Here is a 17,912-nt window from a genome sequence, read left to right on the forward strand (position 1 = left end):
CGAAGGCACCCTGGCAGCTGAGGGATCGCCTCAGACCTCTGGAAGACTGTCCCTTGCGGGACGCTCTCTCTGGGTCAGTCACGGCTTCCTGGGTCTGAACCACAGACCCCAAACTGGCTGCTATAGCCACCAGTTAAATTTTGTAGGATAAGAGAATTCTAGATACTTTTGCTGCCTTCTGTGCATAGTTAAGTTGCTAATGGATTTCTACTGTGTATTCTTGAGAGTCCGGAAGTTCTACAAAGATGAAAAATACTAGCTTCAACTTTCATTACACAAGATTACACATGGTGTTTAGTGCACACGCGATAGCAAGTAGTTCAAAGGCTGTGATTTTGAGCATTATCTGGAGTCCCCTGTTACCTTGTGGCTGAACCAAAACGATGACTGGCTAGGGAATGGATTCCTGTTGTTTTGGGTCTGTAAACATGGTTGTAGAAGCTTTCTCTGCTTGTCTTCTAGATGAGTTTTATGATGAAGATTGATTTAAAAACTCAATTCCAATCACTTCTTTGACATATAGCATAGTTGATCTTCCTTTGGTGAAGGACTGTCTTAGAGCTCATGTAGAGCAGGCTAAGCCCTGATTTTACACAAAATTTTTGTCTTAATTGCAAACTTCCTGTTAAGTTTCATGCAGATATGGTCACAGACTGTTTGTGAATTAAAACTTTGTTTTGTCTCTGATACTAATTGTTTCCTTTTCTAAGGTGTGAATGAGAAGGGGAAAAGGATAGTGCAAGAGTTTACTTGCTGACTCAGTGTGGGCTCTTTTTTTGAAACCACAATGGCATGTATGGTAGCACGCTTCACAAATACGTGCTTGCAGCTCTTGCTGGGAGTCCCTAAGAACAAGTTTGCATGACCATTGTTTGCATATTTGCTGCTTCTGAAATAGATGATACTTGAACAATTTCTTGCCAAATTAGGCAGTTGGGTGGTAGCACCTGCCTTCTCTGGGATTAACAGCCCTTCAGCTCTGAAAGAAGGTTTTGTGTATTTACAGTGTGAATACTTCAAAGCCCAGAAATGGTTTATTACAACCAGGTTTTGACTTCATTGCAAACACTTTTCTAAATAAATTATACATCATGTGCTCTTAAATTGACCTGTCAGTTTGTTACTGTCCTGTTTATACCTCATCTCCTTGCATGAAGTTGTTCTAGGGAACATAGCAATTTTTGTGAAGTGCACATACAGATCGTAATGGCTGCAGTTAGGGAGTGTCTGTCCTTGGAGAACTTCAGTTGATTTGAATGGTGGAGGTAGAGTCACTTAGTCATTAAGGGGGTTTATTGTGGGCTGGGTCTTTTTAAGGACGTATTTTCATCTTACAAGATGAATATATGCCAGTTGTATATGAAAGGCTCTCATTTCCTGTATGAAACTCCTCTTGCACAACAAACTACTGAGATGAGAATTAATGTAAACTGAATCATATCTTAGACTCTACTGGAACAGAGCAGTAGTTGGAGAAAAGAACCAAAGTTCTTCTGTTGTCTGTTGCGTAGACTTTACATAAGGGTATAGTAGTCTAAAATATAAAATAAAAGGCTTTTAAGTTCCTGTCTAGTTCTTCAAACTCTATGCATTTATGCCTTTTGAATGACAACTGGCTAGCTAGGTAGATGAAGCTGAAATATTTTTACTGTATGTTAGAAATGTATTTATTATGGTTGTCAGAATAGGAGTGTATATTTAGTGTTACTTTCTTTTTTGATTGGTCAGAATGTTTGGCATTTTGTTGGTGGTGGTTTTGATGGGATTTCTTGGTGGTTGTTTTCCTGTTTAAAGGAGACTGGAGTTCTAGCACTTTGCCTGATTCTTCGAGGAAAAGGCAGTATTACCGTGCAATTTGCTGACTGGCAAACCTAGTGAGGTTTTTTCCATTCCATTCATTTCCATTCCAACTTTTCCATTTCTGTTAAGTCTACTCTAGTTTAGCCACTTCAAACATCTTCAGAATTTTTAAACATGTTTACTGGAGGCAGTTTGTTTAGTAGCTTAAAAGTATCGGTAATGATTCAGTGTGGTGTGCTCAGTCCCGGGGGAGGAACAATCTGGCCCGGTAGTGCTGAGTCGATTTAATGGCTTCCTATCCCTAATGGCTGCTTGCCTTTGGAGCTTGGGAGGGCTCCTGCATGATGAGGGTAATTCAGTTTGCCAAACTGAGAATGGCTTGAAACCTAAAAGCTTCCTCTGAGGGTGGTAAACAGAAGCAGCAGTTCAGCTGACTTGGCTGTGCTGTCACATACTGTGTCTAAAGCAGACTCCAGGCAGTCCCTGCAGACTGAAGGGATGGATATGACTGGCAAGCTTGGAGTGAGAGATGGAAGGGGAGGAGGTGAGGTAAATTCGGAACAAATTTTTGTGCGTCATAGGTGTGGAAGAGAGAGATTTTGAGGTATTAGGAGTTGATGGTCAGGGGAGATGTTGGACCAGGGCAGGCTGTCTAAGCTAGGCAGACCATACTTGCTGGCAGCAGAACTGGGACTTGGGCAGGAGGTAAAAAGGGAATGCTAGAGCTGCCTCCACAGGGAGACCAGCTGGAGCATGAAATCAACTTGAAGTGACAGATCCATATGATGAATCCAGAGATCCTAGTTCTGCTGCAAGGCTGTGAAGTTGTCAGTAAAATGTTTTTCAACTCACAGGAAATCACAAACAAGCCTTTATTTAGTTTGTGTATGTTGTGGTCAAGAGAACAGAACAAGCTGTTTGTATTACCAGAAGTCCCACAGACTCATACCTGTTTGTTTCAGAAATCCAGGAGCTTGGTGAACATGTCAAAGACTGTAAGAAGAGAAATGGTGGTGTTCTTGTTAAAACAGTTGAATTCTCTTTAGATAAGGTTGACTGATTCATCTGCTATGAATTTCCTATGAGATTCAAGTTGCAGCTGGTTTATAGGTACGCTCAGCACTCACACCTGAAACTGCAAAGCCCAAGGAGCTGCAGAGAGTGTTTTGTGCTACAGGATGCCCATCAGTCTGAAAAAATCAAGTCCTGCCTCAGATCAGAGACCCCAAATGACTGAAAAGTCTAGACAGTTTATTTTTGTTGCCACTCTTCAGTGCCACGTGTGTGTTGGAGGAGGAATCAATTAATGCTTATGAAACAACTAGATGTTTCAAGAACCCATTTAAATGGTGGGTTTGAAATCACTGTAGGGCTCATTGTGATTCAAAAATTATTGAAATGCTGAAAGCCACATGCTTGATAACTGGAAGAAAAATAACAAATGATTGTGCAGTGGTTCAGCACTAAATGTTCCGTGAACTGGCTAAGACAAAGGGACTTTTGGGGGGGGAAAATACCATCTGGTTTATAATTGTGCATACTCCAAAGAGGGTGGAGTTTTGAGGCAGCACAGGAGTGTTAGTGTCTTCTTTCCACACTTGTGTTTGAATTTGCAGCTCCTATTATTCTTTTAACACCATTTTTCTGTGTAACAGTACATAAAGCATTTATTTAAAAATGTGTGCAGCTACATAACTTTAATTTGATCTTCACAACTTATTATTCCATGTTATGATATTAAAACATTTACTTAATTGTTCATATGAATTTACAGAAGTCTATTTTCTCCTTAAGTTGCCTAGGTTTTGGATTTTATTCAAACTAGCAAATATGACAGCTGAAACTTTTTTGCATTAATTTAGTTAAATTCCTGCAATACAGCTAAAAAAAATTATTTTAAAGAAAATGGGAATATAACATTCAGATCTTATTTTTGTTTTGTTTATGAAATTTTGTAATTTGCTGAATATTTCTGGACTTAAATTACAGTGTGCATGGTTACGTTAGAGCATCGTTTTGCTAGAAAGTCTGGTTTCTGCTATGAGTTTACAAACTCTGCTGCTTTACTTTTGCTGTTCCAGTTGCTTTTTGTTAATGCTCATATGTGGGCAGCATCTAAAGGTTAGGCAGCTTGCTGACCCAGCTCTGTGCTGCTGCTGTGGTGATTCAAAGATTGCAAGACTTCAGAAAGGGTCCAGAAAAGGTTTCTCTGTCTCCACAAGCATTAATTGCCAACCATCCTGTCCCTTTTGCATCAGGACTGGTGAACAGTGTGCCTGTGTACCTGTTAAACATCAGCTTACCACTTACTGTATGAATTATGGAAGAAAACCGTATTTTTAAAAGGGCCATTTAACCCTGAACATGGGCTGTTGTGAAAAGAGTTTGGAAATAAACCTTAAGCACTATTTCAAAGGTAGAGCTAGAACTGTATACTGTAATAGTTTGGGATGCTTAATTTTAAATATAATTTCAGGATTTAACTTTGCATTTCTTAGCCTAACTCACTATGTAGCTTATCCAAAATTAAATATTTCAATCCATTTTAATGCCTTCTAGATGCAGCTGCTGCCATTGGATGTGGCCAGATAACTTTTTGTAGGCCTTGAGAAATCAAATTTAAAAGTTAAAGAAATCTGCAGTTTCTCCTAACATAGTAGTTCATTTTACATTTGATTTTGTTGTTCATGTGTGATACTGGAATATCTTTATCAAAGCAATTCCAAGAGTTTCATTCTCACAGAGCCCCCTAAGTCTTACTGTACACTTGAGTATTATTTTGTATTACCATCTGTCTTTGTGTAATACAGCAGAACATCAAAAAAAAAAGTTTTCAAAAAGAAAGCCTTGCTTAGGTTTTATTTTTTTAACCCAAATATTTGCTTCACTGATCTATTGTTTGCCTTTTCCCTGTAGCATAAAGGAGTGTCATGGGTTGCCTCTTATAAACGGACAGAATTGTGATCCGTATGCAACAGTATCTCTTGTGGGGCCTTCCAGGTAACATTTTAGTATAAAATGAATAAATCTAAAAATGCTGTGATGTTGAACTGGAAAAGAAAGTCATAGGTTTTAAGCAAAATCTTTAAAACGCAGGAAAATCTTCCAGTGCTTTCATGCGTACATCACATCTCCATGGATACCGTTCTCTCCCCTGCCCTGCTATACTCTCAAGACTGGGATGGTGTTTGGTCTGTCTGAATTGTCTGCACTTGTCAAGAACCACTTGTGACTCAGTTCTTTCCTGTGTTTTGTACTGGACTCTTGATTTCTGCACTGTGCTTCCTGTTAATCTATGTGAAATTCTTGTATGCCATGATACAGTCAATTGCTCACTCACCTTCCTCTCTTCTCTGTTTTTCTTAATGTGTGGGGTTTTTTTGCAGCAAATGTGTAGTAATTGGGAGGAGATGAGAGAGTTGAGGTTCTGGAACCACCTTCACAATGCTACGTTCAGAATCCCCACAGCTCAAATGTCTCCCTGTTTTTGATCAGTAATCCTCAATAACTGTTGGGTTTTTTCATTTAAGAAAAATCCTGCATCCCACACATTCACTATGTGCAAGTTCCTGCCCAATAAGGAGGATAAGTTTCAGTTGCTTCTTTTTTGCCACATCAGACCCTCTCCTTTCTCCAGTGCTGAGGAATTGTCTTTGTGAGCATAGTGTCAGGACGTCTTGCTTGGCTTAAAGACTTTGGAAGGATTGTCCCCGAGTAAGCTTTCTGTGGGGCATTTTTTCCCTCCTTTGTAATAAATGATCACATTTTTAGGTTCAGCTTGTGGGGGTTTTTTTGTTTTGTTTGTTTGTTTTGTTTGTTTGTTTGGGTTTTTCCTAAGAGGACTAGGGATGCTCACCCATTATACTTAGGAATCATGGGGCCAAATGGCAAAGAAGGTAAATTGACTTACATTTTCTGTTTGAGTCCTGTGATATGGATGGAAGTGGGAGAATGTTGGTCCCACAGAATATTTACTCTGTTAGTATGGGAATATATGTGCAAATCTGACAGGAATTCCTGGTTAAGATTTTCCAATCTTATGCATGTGTGACTCATGTACCATGACTGGAACATTTATATGGCCACTGCCTGAAAATAGGTAGTTGATACTTTGGGCAATTTTTCTTCTCCCTTGTCTGTTTTTCCCACACATTCTATAGTTCTTTCTTTTGGAAAGCTATTTTATACTACCACAGCCCTTTGCTAAATAAATAAATAAAACTGTATTCCTTTATAAAATTTGTAAAATTTAAAAAAAAAATCCACAAGGAAGTGGAGGCAGTTGTTTTGCTTGACCCTTTGCTGCTTCATATCTAACACTAGCAGCAGTTGCTTTCAAAGAAAACCTTCAGTGTCTGGGGTGGAAGCCTCTGTCTGTAAAGAAATAGTGGGTATTTCCCCAACAGAAGAGGGTGGGGAAAAGCAGAAATTGCAGTTGAATAATGCAAGGAAAAGTGTGCTCATTATCTGCAGGCAGTGGTAAAGAAATTTCAATTTTAAATGCATTAGAAACTGTTGATGTATTTTAATTGATATGTGTAACTTTTACCTGTTTGTGAAATTAAATACAAACTTTGAGCTGGATAGATGCCCGGTTAACTAGATACACCATTTAAAATTTTAGGTCTTCAAACTGTGTTGTGAAGATGAACTGATTTTATTTTAAGATTTTTCCTCATTGATCAAAGTGAATTCTAAAATAACAAAAAATGTTTTAAATGCATGGGTCCTTCTTGACTATAGAATGTCTTTATAATTGTGTGTTTAAGTTGTCTATGGTAAAAATTTTACCACATTGGAACAGGAATGACCAAAAGAAGACCAAAGTAAAGAAGAAAACAAGCAATCCGCAGTTTAACGAAACATTTTATTTTGAGGTAACTTTTTGTGTGTTATCCTACCTGTTTATCTATTGTACGCAACCCTTCAGATATTTTTAAGCAAGGTGCATAGCAGTACCTAATGCAGAAAGCTCTCTTCAAGCAAATTGAAGAGCTTTAACTAGCCTCTCAAATGTAAGTGAATGGCATACTTAAATTTGTCTGCCAGACAATAGCATCCCCCTTTAATTGCTGCGTGAAAAATTACTTCCTCACAAGCACATATATGAAGGTAGTTCCCTGTCCTGAATCACTTTATATAATCGTCTGTTGTCATCAGGAGTTCTGAGATAACTTTAACCTAACCCGTGGACTTCTATTTAAATATTTTCAAGAAGATTGACCTAAAACACCCAAACAACTTTTTTATTTAATAAAGTAATGTAGTAATTACAGCCAAAAAAGTTCATTTTATTTTTTAAAGAAAAGTTAACTTTGTTGTTATTTAGGAGTTGATTTCAATTCTGCATGAGTTAATCTGACAGTAAATCATGAGTTCAAATTTTCATCTGATTTGTGTCAGTAATGAAAATCAGATTTGCATTTACAGCATGCTATACTGAGAATTCAAAGGAGTACTACTATTGCATGTGCCTCAAGTGTATTATAATTTACTGTGTTTTTATAAATCCTGGTCCTGCTGTGGGACTTTAGTGAGAAATTGTTTCATACCTGTGCACAGTTTCAGTGGATGGCACGTGTCTGAAGATACTGAGTGACCTGCTCAAGATACTGAGTGTGATTTCCTAGGATGCCAGATACTAGGATAAAAATGTGATCCAAACCACTTTATGACTTAAGATTTATTGGAGTTAAATTGAGAATGCAATCAGTCAAGAAATGAGGAAAGTGTAGATGAGAGGTTACAATTGTATTGTAACTAGGGCAAAAAGAGTGGGCTTCTTCTTTGTTGTTTCTTCAAACATTTCAGAACTAACTTCAATGCTTTCATGAGGCTCATGCTAAAACAAAAACAAATTTTTGCCAGTGTCCCGTCATACTTTTCTTTTTTCTGATAGAGCTATACTGTAATTCCCTCAGATACCAGCTAGCCCTCAGTAGGTGTCACCATGAACCCTTCCTGACCCATTTTTCACCTGCTTTTCTGGCAAAAGGCAGATTGTTTGGTCAACTGACCCTTTTCCTTTGTAGAAGGAACAGCAACTATTTACCTATGCTAGAAGCAGGGAGGGAGGGTTTTCTTTGATTTTTTGCTATACATAATACAAAAAGTGTGTTAATAGGAGAAATTTGCTTGCAGGTAACCAGGTCCAGCAGTTACACCAAAAAGTCCCAGTTTCAAGTAGAAGAAGAAGATATTGAGAAACTAGAAGTCAGGTAAGTTATGTGGTTTAAAAAAAGTGAATTTACAGAATCATTAATAAATCATAATATTTTACCATCAAGACAATAAATACCTATTTTATCTTAGTGTAGCTCCAGAGAATTACTGATCAGACTTGTAGAAAAGATGATTCTGACATAGAAAATGTCTCTTTTTTAACGTGTATTTCTTAATGGAGTTTTTTTGTTTTGAGGTAAATAGTGGTTGAATGTATCTAGCAGCTTAAACTTGTTTCCTGTGCCTGTGTATAAAGAGGTATGAGTACCTTATATCAGATTATATTAATTTGGGCAGAATATTGGTAATAGAACTTCTACTGAAAGATACCAGCATACCTGATCCTAGTCTCTAGTTTCAAATATAGTTGGCTGGTTTAATAAAAAAAAGAGGGAAAGGCCTCTTTTATGAGATTCTTAAAATTTCCCTTGCTTTTTAGAGGAACATTTATGTTTCATCTTTTCCTTGTAAATGCAAATACTCATGTTCCCCTTTTGTGCTGCTTTACCCTCAGAGCAGGTCTGTCTGTATTTATACTATGTAGTTAGAACAGCAGAGAGCCCTGTACTCAGTTTCTTTTCTTAATTGTGCTCCTGCACATACATGCACCAAATCTGCTGAAGGACAGACAGTCTTCAAGGCTAGCATGTTTCCTAACAGGCATCAGAAGAAAAATTTAGCAGTTAATCTTAATAGCTATTATAGAACTAACTTGGTATGTGCATTTTTAACTATTAGCTTCATTAATTAGAACTGTGTATTTCATTATAGATGCAAATATATTTAGAAAAATAGTCATGCCCCAACAAATCTAGTTGTCTTTTGTTTTTGTTTTTGTTTTTCTTTTGGTTCTTAACAACTGCTGTCTGTCAGAAATGTCAGAGAGGTAAGAAGTAATAGAACAAACCCAGGGTGCATGTCTGGAACCTGATTCCGTTTAAAGTTGTAAGCGTACGAGCTGCTGCTTGGAAAAACAAGCGCATGTGTTGGTGTGGCATTGCAGTGTGCCAGATTCTAGCAGTTAGGTAGATATTTAAGTATATTGGTTAAAAAGTTCACTTGAATTAACTGAGAAGAAATGTGCACAGTTTTGGGGGTGGAGACTGTGCAGAACCCATACATTGTGCCAGTATCACTTTTATTTACCTGATGCAACGTCTGCAAGTCTTAACTTTCACTGTTTGTTTCTTTATCTGTTAATAAGCCACTTGTTTGATTCTTCTTGATTTATTTAGAATGGAGTGAGATTTCTAACATTTGCTGCCTGCATGCATGTGGATTAGTGCTGTAAGGCAGTTATTGTAAACTTGCTTATTTCTCTGTGGGAGAAAAGAAAATGAAGCAATGTTCTTATTTTCAGGGTTGACCTATGGAATAATGGGAATCTGGTACAAGACGTCTTTCTAGGAGAAATTAAAGTTCCGGTGAAGGTGTTAAAAAATGATTCCTTTCAAGCATGGTGAGAAATGGTTGTTCAGAAGTGAATTTGCTTGTGTCTTGCATGTTTTCCCTTGCAAAGGATATGTTTTATTCTACCTATTCATTAAACCATGTCTTCGTGTTCTAATCTAGGTAAAACATGTTTCTAGAGTTGCCCTGCTCAATGAATTAACCTTATCAGCGGGCACATTCACCTCTTCTCTTCCCCCTGTCTGCCCACAGTCAAAGAATAGTTAGTGTGTTTGAGGGGGAAGTGTGGAGAGTGAAGGAAGGGAAGATGGACTGTAACTGTCTTTTGGTCAGGTTGCTGGATTTCAGTGATCTGTGTGTGGTCTTCAGGAAACCTGGGACTTCTCAGAATTGCATCACTTTGTAATTAAATTCCTAAGTCAGATTTCCAGAATTACTGATGAAGAGTTTATTTGATCATTAAGTATGGCTTTTTTTTTCTTCCTTGGGGAGGTTCCAGAAGTATCTTCTGGAAACAATCCAACATCATTTCAGGGGAGCAGGCACAGGAGCTGGAAGGGTGAGGTATGAAGGGAGTTCACGAAAGAAACGCTTCTGCGTGGGACATCTCAACACCCTCCCTTCTGATATTTTTGGGAGCAGGAACCCACTTCTAGCTCCTTTACTGTCCCAAATGTTTAGCAGCAGGAAGGGATGAGTACAAGGGATTTGAGTGCCTTCAAGTGTGTAAAATATTCTGCTTTTAGTGAACCTTTCAGTACAGGAAAAAGCACGGAAGAAGCCCTTTCATATCCACACAGAAAACACATAGGAAGGAGGTGGGTAAATAGGAACTAAATGTTACACAGGTCTTTGCCAGGAATCATTATGGCTCTGCTCCATGTACCCACCTCAGGCTCCAAGTGTCTTGGATGTATCAAAGTTGAACTCAGACTCTTGGTGTTTGAATGTGATCCTGTAGGTGTTTGTGTTGGAGTTTCTGTTTCTTGCACTGTGTATTGCAGACACAGGCTTGTTCTGCCGGTGCTCTGATCAACAGATGTATGACCATATTAACATAAAAACAGGCCTCTGGTAACAACCTGCTGAGAGAAAGATTATATCAGCATGGGCTCATTGCCAGTGTGCTGTGTTTGTTTAGCTTTTTAAATTGACCTAACTCACATCTAGTTGTCTTGAGTGTGTCTGCTAATATGCTTTGTAGGCATACCTTGCATTGAACAGCCTCATGTCGAAGTATGATCTGCTGCTCAAAAACAGAAGTTCTGTAATTAAAAGTAACAAATCTTTTATAGTATTGCTAATTTTCATAATATGTTTTTGAATGCAGCTGAAGTACAGCAGAGAAATTATCATTACTACTAAATATTTGGAAAATAAGCTCAAGAGTCGTGCTGTTAAGGAAAGGTTCTCCTGGTAAATCAGTTTTACTTTATGTTAGCATGCCTTCATGGGCACTGCAACTGATTATGAAAAAAAGAAGTCCGATCTCCTGGTTGTAGAAGTCCAAATATACATGATTGTAAGAGAATATTTGGAGATGGGGTTTCAGTTTGTTGGGGTGAATGTTGAAACTACTGTGACACTACTTACGAGCTGTTAACACTTTTGTAGAGCTGCACCTCCTGTTGGAATGCAGTGAAACTACAGCCAATGAATTGTTCAATGTGTTTTGTATTAAAAGTAGAAAAAACCCCACTTTTTTCCTATATGTTGTTTCTCAAGAGTGGAGCCTGTAAATGTGTTTTTTCTGGTCTCAGACAAGACCATTTAAATTCTTTACACTACCTGTTTCACCTGCAGTGTCCAACACCCTAAATATAACCTAGATGTAAAACACGATGGTCAGCGTAATTTCAAACTATTCCTGCTATTCCCTGTTAACCTACAAAAAGTATATCCTATTTCATTGTTTGGAAAGATATGAGAAAATAAATTTAAGTTCCATTATGTGTTAAAGATGCATTAAATGCTGCTCATTTTTCTACTTTTGAATTTCAAGGGGGGTTTTTTTGTGAATTTTTTGCCAGTTTTCAGATATAATGTATGTATACTGAAATAGTTACATGTGATACTTTGCTTTATTGTGGAATTAGTCAAATGAATGAAATAGGAATCTAATATTTTATAATTGTCCTGTTGCTTACAGGTACTTACTTCAGCCAAGAGAAAATGGAAACAAGTCTTCTAAAACTGATGATTTAGGATCACTTAGGTTAAATATCTGTTACACTGAAGATTGTGTACTTCCATCTGAATACTATGCTTCTCTAAGGAACTTGCTGCTAAAATCTTCAGATGTTCAGGTACTTTTGTTGAAAGTTTCATTAAAGTGAAAAATAAAAATGAATTATGCAGTCATGAGACAATATGAATTACTCATACCTAGATAATTGGTTTTGTTTCTTTGTGGTAATTACTTCTGTCACACCCAGATGAACAGCTACTAGAGCTTTTGCTTCTGCTCCAAAGTACCAGGATTTTCTTCTTATTTTAGAAGTACCAGTAGAGACAGTGAAATAACCTGTGCTATGTGCCTGGAGGAGATGAAATACTTTCTTTTCATTGGTTGCTCTTTTCAACATAGTATTTCTCCATTGGTCTCTATTGGCTTCTTGGATTTAGAGGTTTTCGAGGGACACTGATCCATTATTGGCACTGAAGGGCAGATAATTAACCAAAAAGATCTACTTCAGAGCTGATTTCAAATTGCTTCTGCCTTCTCCAGGATGTTAATCAGCATGACTGGATTTCTCACGTGGATGTGGTGATAAAGAGGGAAGTGTGGTAGATGCTTTGCATGATATTGGGACAAGGAACCAAACTGTATTAACCAGGCTTTATATTCTTAGGTCTTTTACAGCTTTTCATCAATTCAATGTTAGTGAAGTATTGACAGAGGAGAAGAAAGATAGAGGAAGCAGATGTGACTAAAGTTTTGCTGGCCCATAATCAAATAAATACTGCTTCGCTGGAATTCAGGAATAGCTGAGTATATAGGTAGCAGCAGTCAGCAGCTGTCTTTCCTACTTAAAATAATTTAGTTTTTGTCTAGGAATTCTCAACTGTACAGTGGCAACAAATACTTTAGAAGGGTGAGAACTTAATTTTAATGTCCCCTGATTATAATTTTTTGAAGTCCTATAAAGATATATGACATTATAGTAAAACAGTTGCTTCCTGCCTCTGACTTGGGTTTGTGACCAAGCCATAGTTTAACCCTTTAAAGAGAATGAGAAGGATGAGTAGCTACTGAATTCCATTCTTAAATGTAATTATAGAGTAGATAATACCAATTTTCACTTAAGTATCTCTGAAATGTAAGCTTTTAATTGCCATGTTACATAGCAAATATTGAAACTTTCTGTTAACAAACTATGTCTATAGTCTCATATTTGATCTGTGTTTTTTCAAATACACAAAGAACATTCAACTACTTTACTCAGATTTTGTATTCTCCTTTCTCACAGCCTATTTCTGCATCTGCTGCCTACATTCTGAGTGAGGTGTGTCGAGACAAGTATGATGCTGTGCTGCCACTGGTTCGACTGTTGCTGCACCACCATAAGCTGGTTCCCTTTGTTGCAGCAGTGGCAGAACTAGATCTGAAGGACACCCAGTACGTATTTCATGTTTATTGATGTCATGCTTTCTAAAATTAATCCTAGAGTTTCACAGGGCTTCATGATACAACATTGATAAGTAAGCCCTTCGGTTTCTTTCTCTTGTTATGTAAAACTGACTAAATATATTCATCTTTTAATGCTAGTTTATAAAAACATTCATTGAAAACACTTTGAAGCTGGGAGTCAGAGTTAATGGTTCTGGGCAGTTTGGTAAAATTTTGTTTAAGAGTACATAGTTTTTATTTTAAATGTGGTTATTTGGCCACCCTTCAAATTTTACTGGGCTTTGGATTGGAACTTACAAACTTAGAACTTAATCGATGGAACATCTTCAAAATTGCTGAAAATCTTACCCTGTTTCCTTTAACATGTGGCTTAAATGAGGGCTACTCTTTTTCTGCAAAGATGCATTGTAATTAAGAATGTGGTTTGCATGCCTTACAAGTAGGAAGCACAGGAGTTTTTCCAAGTAGCAGCATATGGTCTGTGAATTTGCAGCTCTGTGGGTTAGGAGAGAAATAAAGCAGATGTGAGCAGTGGCTACTGAGGTGCCAGGTCATGTCCAGTGGAGGGGTGGATGGGATTTTGTCACCACAGGACAGTTCATTTCAAAGCACTTAGTCTTGATTTAAATAATGTGAGACAGCTTAACTGTGTAGAAAGAGGTGACTCATAGAAAATAATTTTCTAAACTGCATTTTAGTACACAAATTCCATTGTAATTGAACTGTAACAAAGAGAGCTTAAACTAAATCTCTCAGATTAGAAAGATTGACTTTGCACAGATGGCTGTCAGTTTTCTTCAACAGCTATAATGAATAAAAATGTAACCTTGGATTAAATATGTTTTGGTTTAAGTGTCTGAGTTTATTGGTGTAGTGTAGCAATGTGCTGTAGCTCCAAGATTTTTTTTTCACCATGACTACTGGAGGAGAAATTGCATATTGCTGAGGTACAATTTTCATTATTTTGGAATTTTCTCCAGTTGTTCTTTCTCGTGTTCTGTACTGCACTGTAATTTTAATTGTCTAAAATTTCTTGGGCTTTTTCTTATGGCTTTATTTATGTTCCTTAGTTTGGTAATTGCTGCAATAATATTCTTCTTTATTCTCTTTCTGTTACTGAGTGCCATTGCAAGCTTGATATATAGGTTCTGGAATTCCTGATTGAAATATATGAAAAGTATTTTTAAAATAAGTATTTAATAGCAAGATAGAGTATAAAATGAATTTTGTAACTAAACTTGTTGTTTTCTCCCTGTTTAAATAAAATAATTTCTTTTCTTACAGAGAAGCAAACACAATCTTCAGAGGCAACTCATTAGCAACTCGGTGTGTGGATGAAATGATGAAAATAGTGGGGAAGCACTACCTAAAGGTTACTTTGAAACCTGTTATTGATGAGGTAGGTTATCCTACTGAAACTTCTTTGGGGACACTCAGCCCCCTGGGATATCCTTGTCTGTTGTGTAGGCATTCTTGTTTCAGCTCTGTGGTAGGAGTCACTCAGGTGGGGGAATTCTAGAGGAAACTTTAATTGAGCAATAATTGGTTAAGTTTGGTGGGAGGAGCTGCTTTTTGTTACTTACATTCCAGATGCTTCAAAATAAAGAGTCAATGACAATTATTCCAGCCTCCAACACATTGCAGAATTTCCCCATGTGATTCTTTATGTAATCAATCTGTTTGAAAAGGCACAAACAAAAGTGAGGATGAGCACTGCATGTTGTTAATGATGGTTAGAACCTATTTAGGATTTTATTCCTAAATCTAAGAATCTCGTTTTAAATGAGTACGTTTCCATACTTTATGTCTGAAAAATTGAACTCCTATCGTTTTGTTTGTTTGTTTCAGATATGTGAGTCTCCTAAACCCTGTGAAATAGATCCTATCAAGTTAAGAGAAGGGGATAATGTGGAAATTAATATGGTGAGTTGGTCTCAAAATCTGAAAGAAAAGCATTTTTAAAAGCAGCTCTTTGTAATGGAAAATGAGTAACTCATAGTAGTAACTCTGATTTCAGAGTAAACAAGAGAAAGCTGTATTTTCTTATCTCTGTTTATAAACACAGCAATGGAAAAGTCCAATGGAAAATGGGACAGAGAGGAGAAACTAAAGATGACAGTCGTTCTTATCAGTTTTTTGGGTGTTTTGATTCCTGATGTTCTGTACTCAGCATCTAGATCATAATGTACCTAACTGGAACTGCTCTAGCATTTTTCATTGATGTTTTGCTGGCTGCTTCCCTCTTACCAGAGTATGCTGACATTTAAGGCAGTAGTTGCTGTAATAAAGTTAACGTTCACTTGATATACATGGGAAATGCTCCTTCCTTGTCAAATTACAAAACCAGGTATTGATAGGTAGTTTATATTGCTAGGCAGTGCTTATATACTTAAAGTAAATATCATTAAACTATCTTTGAACAGTAGTAATGCCATGTAAGTATTATGAAGCTTTTAAAATATGCGCTGTACTAAAATTCAGAATTGAATAGTCAGACAGTATTATGTTTGTGCTCAGGTGAAAAAAAAAAGGACAAACATGAATGTTCATGGTCTGAAAAAATACCTTTTTTCATAATTGCAGGAAAATCTCCGCTATTACGTGGACAAAGTGTTCCGTGAAATAGTGCGGTCAAGTATAAGTTGTCCTACCCTAATGTGTGATGTTTTTTATTCCTTGAGGCATCTGGCTGCCAAAAGATTTCCAAGTAAGTGTTCTCTAAAAACTTCTGAAAGGGGTGTTCAGACTGAAAACTTCTGCGGTAACCTTATGGGGATTGCTAAAATTCTTCTTATCCAAAGCTGTGCCCTGAACTTTGACGGTCAGGCATTTGTTTTTCTGTCAGTCTGTAAGTTATAGTGAAACTTCATGGTCAGTCAAGAGGCATTTGTTGTTTTCTGGTACAAAAATATAGCAAGTCAGAAACTGCAAGACAGCAGCAAATGAGAAATCATAAAAAAAAAAAATAGAAGATAATGGAAGAAAAGCACAAGTAATACAGGAAGTGGTTTATTGGAAAGATACTTAAAATTTTTAAGAGCTGTTCTGTTTATTGCTTCTAAAGAAGCAAGATGTGAACCTGAAAATAAATTTGGCGTTTGCATCTTTACATGAAAATTGCCACTCTGTTTATGTTAACTAACTTCTGTGAAGTTAGCTTTAGTAGTACTATAGCTGAACTAGATATGGGTAGTTTTGAGGAGGGTGGATAATAAAAAATACTTAATGGGTTTGTAAATATGACCAGTATTAGAACAGCTTTATTCTTTCAGAATGGTTTTAATATAGGAATAATGTGGTGGATCTGAAATACTCATACTTCAGTCAATTAAAATCTGAAATGTCCTGTAATAAGCTACAGGTAAAGAATGTGCTTCTCATAATGTGGAACATTTCTCTGATTCATGTTTGTCACTGAAACTGAGTCATAATTTGCTGTAGTTTAGACAGTCCTTTCAGAAAAGCTGACTTACTAGATCAGATTGAAGTGATCATTAGAGTAAAAATGTGATCTCACTGTATTTCCCAGTTTAAAAGTGTAAATATACCCAAAATGTTAAATGATAAAATCCTCATTTACATAATGAAAATTATATAACACTGTGGGCTTATGGTGCAACTCAGAATTTCAATTATATTTGTTCCTATGTGTTGACTGTATTTGTCATGCAACATTAATGTGTTTGAATTATCAGTGAGTAGCTTTCCAGGTGAATAAATCCAATAGCCCCAGTGTTTAGAGGCAGCTGCTGCTGTGTTTTAGCTCTGGGTGCAGCATCCAGCCAGACCTAATCAACTGTGTATGTAAATGCTTGCAGTCATCTCATTATTATTCCTCCCAGTGGAGCTGATGAGCCAGTTGTATGGGAAGAGAACTTCTTTTCAGAGAAATAAGCAATAAACATGCCACTAGAAGTAGGACATTTCTTACCATGACCACCTTTCTCATTTCATGCACTTCATTGATTTTTCTATTCTATTTTAAGCTATAAATGTCTTCTCTGATGTTATCTTCCTAAGGATTTTTATGTTAACTGTCTTCATGATTTCCTGTTAAGTTCAGTGCATGTTACATTTCATGATTTTTCTCTGCAGATGACCCTCATGTACAGTATTCTGCAGTGAGCAGCTTTGTGTTTCTTCGTTTCTTTGCTGTAGCCGTAGTCTCACCTCATACTTTTCATTTACGACCTCACCATCCAGTAAGTCTTGTGAAGCTTTGTTCTGTTTTGTTCATACCGTCAGATCTGTTGGTGTGGGAAGGCATAAGTTACTGTCAGTGGGGTATGTAACTGGGAAATAAGATGACTAAATGTCTCTAGGTTCAGTTTCCAAAGGAAATAAGATATTTGCAATTCTTTAAGCATCAGATATTTCAGTCTTTATGGGGTGTTCTCAAATGATGTGGAAGTGCTTTCAATATTAAAGATGCTGTGCCTTTTTTTGAAATGTGCTTCTTGGGTAAAATAGCAACATGACTGGGGGTCCTTTAGGGTATAGGCCTAAATTGACTTGTTTCTTTCTACCAAGGAAATTAAACATCCCGATGTCACTTCTACATTTATTGCCATTTGTGGCTTAAGCAGAGGTTGTGGAGTTATGCAGTAATTGGTTGGTGTATTTACTCTCGACTCCACTGGTTGCAGTGGATTGACAAATTTTCCATTATTAGTTGTCAAGTAGATACACATTACAAAAACATTTCAAAGACAGGAATATGGAGATTAAAAAACCTGTATTTTTTTTCACATTAAAACCAGAAAATATATGAAATCTGCTGCTCCAGAAGTTATTATTGTCTTATTATATCTACTTAGGTGTGTTGTGCCTTCAAAAGAAAAAAAAATAC

The 17,912-nt window shown here is 37.0% G+C and overlaps 1 protein-coding gene across 4 annotated transcripts in view; it reads left to right on the forward strand.

Moving 5' to 3' along the window:
* The window catches only part of RASA2 (RAS p21 protein activator 2), a 52,758-nt gene that overhangs the window by 19,962 nt on the left and 14,884 nt on the right, over nt 1–17,912 (forward strand). For 3 of the 4 annotated variants that reach the window (XR_011152663.1, XR_011152662.1, XM_069024008.1), the window contains exons 6-16: nt 4,717–4,800; nt 6,605–6,677; nt 7,942–8,018; nt 9,383–9,481; nt 10,179–10,250; nt 11,582–11,738; nt 12,903–13,051; nt 14,348–14,462; nt 14,912–14,986; nt 15,647–15,770; nt 17,159–17,265. Coding sequence is in view for 2 of the 4 variants with exons in the window: in XM_069024008.1 (XP_068880109.1) it covers nt 4,717–4,800; nt 6,605–6,677; nt 7,942–8,018; nt 9,383–9,481; nt 10,179–10,250; nt 11,582–11,738; nt 12,903–13,051; nt 14,348–14,462; nt 14,912–14,986; nt 15,647–15,770; nt 17,159–17,265 (1,132 nt within the window). In the remaining 2 variants the exon portion in view is untranslated. The remainder of the gene's footprint in view (nt 1–4,716; nt 4,801–6,604; nt 6,678–7,941; nt 8,019–9,382; nt 9,482–10,178; nt 10,251–11,581; nt 11,739–12,902; nt 13,052–14,347; nt 14,463–14,911; nt 14,987–15,646; nt 15,771–17,158; nt 17,266–17,912) is intronic. The other variant, XM_069024010.1, reaches the window with a different exon arrangement.

Source organism: Aphelocoma coerulescens, chromosome 9, assembly GCF_041296385.1.
Source record: "Aphelocoma coerulescens isolate FSJ_1873_10779 chromosome 9, UR_Acoe_1.0, whole genome shotgun sequence".
In the NCBI taxonomy this organism is placed as follows: Eukaryota; Metazoa; Chordata; class Aves; order Passeriformes; family Corvidae; genus Aphelocoma; species Aphelocoma coerulescens.